At 46.2% G+C, this 5,445-nt stretch overlaps 1 protein-coding gene across 3 annotated transcripts in view; it reads right to left on the reverse strand.

Moving 5' to 3' along the window:
- The window catches only part of LPL (lipoprotein lipase), a 24,295-nt gene extending 18,857 nt beyond the window's left edge, over positions 1-5,438 (reverse strand). The window contains exon 1 of one of the 3 annotated variants that reach the window (XR_003093741.1): positions 5,181-5,437. Coding sequence is in view for 2 of the 3 variants with exons in the window: in XM_014519567.2 (XP_014375053.1) it covers positions 5,181-5,304 (124 nt within the window). In the remaining variant the exon portion in view is untranslated. Of the gene's footprint in view, positions 1-5,180 lie in introns of all 3 variants that reach the window. The other 2 variants (XM_014519567.2, XM_025202538.1) reach the window with 2 other exon arrangements.
- Positions 5,439-5,445: the final 7 nt, after the last annotated feature.

The raw sequence follows: 5,445 nt of genomic DNA on the forward strand, positions 1-5,445 counted from the left end.
CTGAAATTGCAGTGGAAATATAGGACACCACAGTTGGCATCTTCCCATGCATTAAAAAAAAAATTGCCATGGAACTTTAATGGCCAAAAGTGATAAATAACTCAACTGCAAGTCCACTCCAGCAGCAAGTACACCCTGGGACACTAAGCTAAGTGCTTACCAGGGATCCAGATTTTCTCTGTTTAAAAACTTCAAATTCTCCAATTTAAAATCATCAAATCCATGATTAAAGTATCAATTGAACATAATGTTTTACTGATATATTTACAATTTTAAAGCAATTTGGAAGCCTGCCAGTGCCTCAATCACCATAGGTGGAGGCACAAACAACTGGTGTCTCCCACAACTGGCGGCAGGGGGGCACCAAGGTGGTGACCAGCAAGCAGGGACCGCCCACAGCCGGTGGTGTCGTCAGCGAAAGGGGGGGGGGTGTTGGTGAACACCCACAGAAGCTGCTGGCAGCTTTGACAGTGGCCAATCTTAAAGGGGGTACATGCCCCCCCATACTTCCCCTACACACTGCCTATGGGTAGGGGGAGAAAAAATTATTTTGACGGGGGGGGCAGGGGGGGCTGAGTGCATGTGCCCCCCCGCAGGTAAGTCTGTGGGGGAAGGGGTCAGGGGAAGTAGAGGGGCTGGGGCAGGACACGGGACAGAGCCACGAGCAGGCTGTCCAGGGGGTGCCTGGCATGGGTGGGGGGCAGGCACCTGGCACTGCACGCACACCAGGAGGCGGGGGAAAGGGGGCCCCCACAGGATCTGTGGGGGAGAAGGCTGGGGTTGCACCAGGCTGTTCCTGGCAGGGGGGTTGGGTCATGCTGCACTAGGGACAGGCAGTGGTGGTGCTAGGGAGAGGGTTGTGAGGGGGGCTGTAGCATATTTTGGGGTGCTATGGGGGGGCTGCAGCCAACATCCCAGCACCGCTGCCACCCACCCCAAGCACTGCGTGGCCCAGCCCCCGCCCTGCCGGGAGAGCCCGGCAATGCCCTGGCCCCAGCCTGCAGCGGCAGCTCGCCCCACCCCATGCAGTTCCAGGGCCACACACACCATGCCCTCCTAGGGTGCACATAGCAGAAGCCACGTCCCCTGGATGAGCTGCTTGCGGCTCAGTCCCGTTCCCTGCCCCCCACCCCGGCTGTGCAGGGCCTGCCCCAGCTCCACTCCCTCCCTCACAGCTGTGCACACCTCTCCCCACACCTCACCTGCTGCAGCTGCCAGAAGCCCGTGGCTAGGCTGCCTTGCAGCCCTCGTGCTGCCCCATGTTTGGGAGGGCCAAGCCCTGTTAGCCCTCCTTTCCACCACCTATATCAATCACTATAATAAAATAAATTCTAAGTACCTAAAAATTTTGGTATTTGATATTGGGGTTTTTTTTTATCATGGAAAAAATCAGAGCTCCCCCTACCCCCTAAGCTCACCAGGATGCAAGCCCAGGACCCTCACTCCCAAGACACAGTCCCCCGGCCCCTCACTCCCCACCCAGAGTTCTTAAGGTAAGTATTGATTATTATTATTCTCTCAAGTAAGGCACTTGTTTGATCTGTGAAATATGACTGGATGTCAGCACAGAATGGTTTAGCTGCATCTCACTTAATAAATCAGAATACACAACAAGTCTTTCCCCTCTCTTGCCATTCACCTATCACTGGTTTATATGGCCTTATTCATTCATATACACATATCACATGCACATGGTTACAGCCATACTGACTACATAATGCTTGAAAATAACAATGAACTGCCATGGTCTAAACACAAGCCTACCAAAGATGTTCTTAAACAGCTGTGTTACTTCAGAAGACTGAAATTTGCCAGTGCTGTATCTTCCTTTGATAAAATAATAAAAATCAGTATCATTGGCTGTGCCACAACAAGTTATTTTAAATAATCAGGCCTTTTCTTGTAGGTTTAAAATGTTATAGGGCTCAAAATGAGAAAAAAAAGTATCACCATACAATCTAAAGTTTAAATTTACCTGTAAATTAAATACTAACTATTTGTATACAGGGTTTGAGCAACTGTGTTCTTACACGGAACAAAAAGAAAACTAGAGGCAGTCGTGAATACAAATTTGCATTGTCAGCGATGTCAACTGTATGGCATGCAGTGTCATGTCGTCCAGCCTGCAAGACTCCTAGAAGGACTGGGAATTTGGGGGCAAGGCACACCACTGAAATCTAGGGTACAGCACTGCACTGGGGATCCACCACAGCAGAGGGATGCGAGAAACAACTGCATTAACACTATGGCTGCCATGGTGTTATTTTCTGGCCACTTTTACCTGTTTAGGGAAGGCAAATGGAATAAAAAGCAGCTATATTTCTGGCCTGAATTCATATCATATACATCTTAATCACAATTCCTTTTCCAGGGTCCTGTAAAAATAATGTATCCTCATCTATAATGCTTTTATCTGTTTAAGTTCTATAAACAAAAGAAGTATTAGAGATAAAAAAAAAAATGAGTTCAAACTGGAACAAAGCAGCAAGCACCAGCTTTTTCTGATGTACTACATGAGAAGTGTTGCCAACTCTTTATGATTTTATCATGATTCTCTTAATATTTGATGTTTCTTCTTCAAGCCCCAGCTGCTGTGATATCAGCTTTCATGAAAAATAGGATTACATTCCTAGCTCTCCTGTTTGTAGAGAAAAACTTGGAAATGTGAAACAAGCAAGTGTACCGCTATCGATTAGCTAAATAAGAACTTAATTTTGTCCAAGTTGTAATTCCTGCAACCTTATCAAAAGTTAAATGACCATGATTAGATATAAAGTACTTGAATGGTCATTCACCATGAGTCAGCACACCTGAACTCTGAATTACTGTGGGAAACCTGAATCAACAACAATTCCCCAATTTGCCAATATTCTGTACACAGAGGTAGACATACAAATCATTAGATACATGCAGCAATCCTGAGCTAGATCCTCAGCCCAGGTAAACTGGGAAAGCTCCACTGAAACCAACATGCATACATGAAGTCAAACATTTACCCAAACAACGGTAAAAGTTCTGTTGAAGTAGCTGACCCTGCAGCTGATAAGATACGGTATGACATCACACATCAGTCACCCTGAATTACCATCCAAGTTGCTTACATTAACGCAGGCTCCATAATAAAACCACTTCTGTAATTCAGTTGACTGTAACTAAGGGGCTATATACCACAACTATTAAATTTTATCTAAATAAACAGTTTAAACAATTGAAACCATGCAGTAGTTACAACTCCATGTAACAGTTCACAAAAGCGGTTTAACTGGACAACGCAAGAGATTCTTCTCGTACTTGAAGTATCCCTTTGCTGAAATCCACAACCTACATCTTGCAACTGGCTAATTCATGGGCAATATACTATACTTGTACAGAGCTCTCAAAGCCCAGGAGGATGACACATAGGCATAAAAGTCTACCCACAAGCTAGCACTACATCTCAGTGCTTCCCTGTGGGATAAATGCTCAACTCAAATGCATTTGGCATGCTTGTAAAATATGCTGGGAGCATTTTCCCCATCCTTTTGTCTGTTCTGCCCGGAGGGTCCGGAGTTAACCAAGTTAATCAGCTACAGTGCAGAGTAAAACTTTAATGCAGGTTCTACCCATCACACAATGTGGTTCATCTCCCCCTGGAGAGTTTATATGGTAGCAGCTCTGTTGATAGTACCCCAATACATCATATTTTTAAGCTCCACCAAAAGCTGCTGGCCTAATTTTGTTCTTAATTACAACAATGTAAAATCAGGTGCAATGCCACTGATTTATATGATGCTATTTAGGGTCTACGATAATAAAACTGAGATCAGATTTTAACTCTGCACATGATTCCTTCCCTTGAACTTCTTTTATGCATTATGAAGGGTTCTGGATTCAGCTGTTTCATGTTTCCTTGGGGATCAAATCCTGCATTCTCAGGCCTCTGAAAATATTTATTCACTTCATCCCCAGGAGTTTACTGCAGGTAAGAACTAGCATCTGAGGCTTGCAGTGTAGAATGGACAGAGGATGGTCTCATATCCCCTAGTACCTCTTCTTAGAGAAGAACTGATGCATTAATTGGGAAGCCTCTAAAGGAAAGACACGCCAACAGGAATGAAAAGTACCCACAAACTTCCTCCAGGAGGAAAGCTAAATACTTCCTTTAATGCTGCTCTGATATTGATTAAAAGGCACTCTACAAGTACCTTTACTAGAAAAAGATTAGATTCAAAGTGACACTACCTTCCTTTGACTGTGCCCTACCACCACTCCTTCCTCTTAAGTTTTAATATTGCCCTGCAGCTCTGTTATTTACAGTGCCTCTAATAGGATCATCCTATTAGAACAAGAGAAAGTTTCACTTAGTGGTTAGGATACAAGTGTCCAAACTATTCTCAACAGGCCTGGACTTTCTGAAGTGTACAAACACACACATTTCTTTTACATCATTTGCAGTGTGTAAATCTGAGACTTGGGCTTAGTCTACATGATCAAGTTTTACTGGTGAGGATGTCAGCTAGTGGGAAAAAGAAAAATCACACCCTGTTAGCTTATGTAAATGCACCTGCAAAGCCTCTTGGGTGCAGACACCCTTTGGTGAAAGGAGTGGCCTTTTGTCAGCTTAGCTCCTGTCCACATAACAGTTCTGCCCAGTGTGAAAACATCAGGCCTCACAGCCAGCACAGCCCAGCTTGCAAAACCCTGAGTGGATGAAGCCGTCAGCAGGGAAAGCTAGGGTAGCTCTGGTGGTAATGAACCCCCTTCTGCTGGAAAGCTGTGTTCACACCAGAGGCCCCAGCTATTCAAGTAGCAGCAGCCTGCACAGCATAAACATAGTCCTAGCTTATATACCATTTGGGAGCATGGTGTCACTGTGCCAGCAGAGTCTTGTCAACAGATGCTGTGGCTACACTATGGGCCTCTGCTAACATTGTGTTGCCAGCAGAGGCTCCATCGTGCAGCCAAACACTGCTCCGTTACTAGATCTTTGATGGGCAGCAGGCTGCGACTACTCCGCTTGCTAAAGACTTCTTGAAGTTTGTGGATTAGTAAAGTGAGAATTAGTGATAGCTATTCTGTACACGCAGCTGTCTCTCTCGTCTACATTTCATCGGCTTTAGAGAGGAGATATGCAGCTGGAAAAAAGTCGAGTGTGCATCCAAAGGAAAAAAAAGCAGTTGCAACCTGCCCGAACAGCATACTTGTGTCGCAGCTACCGCCTTCACGAAGCCGAATACATCCGGAACCCGAGGACTGGGAAACCAGAGGCCGAACCTGCACGTTGCAGCGCTCGGGCCAGGCCCGTTTTAACTGCTCCGGTGTCATCAGGCCGCAACACCGCAACTGGCGATTCCTGCGTCCGGACCCGCGCTCGCCTTTCCCAAGGGCGCCTCGCCGCGTGGGCCCCCTGCCAGGTGGTGAACACCTGCACTCCACTGCCACGTGCGAGGTGGCGCCGGGGCCACG

This window comes from Alligator sinensis, unplaced genomic scaffold (assembly GCF_000455745.1).
Source record: "Alligator sinensis unplaced genomic scaffold, ASM45574v1 scaffold560_1, whole genome shotgun sequence".
Taxonomy (NCBI): Eukaryota; Metazoa; Chordata; order Crocodylia; family Alligatoridae; genus Alligator; species Alligator sinensis.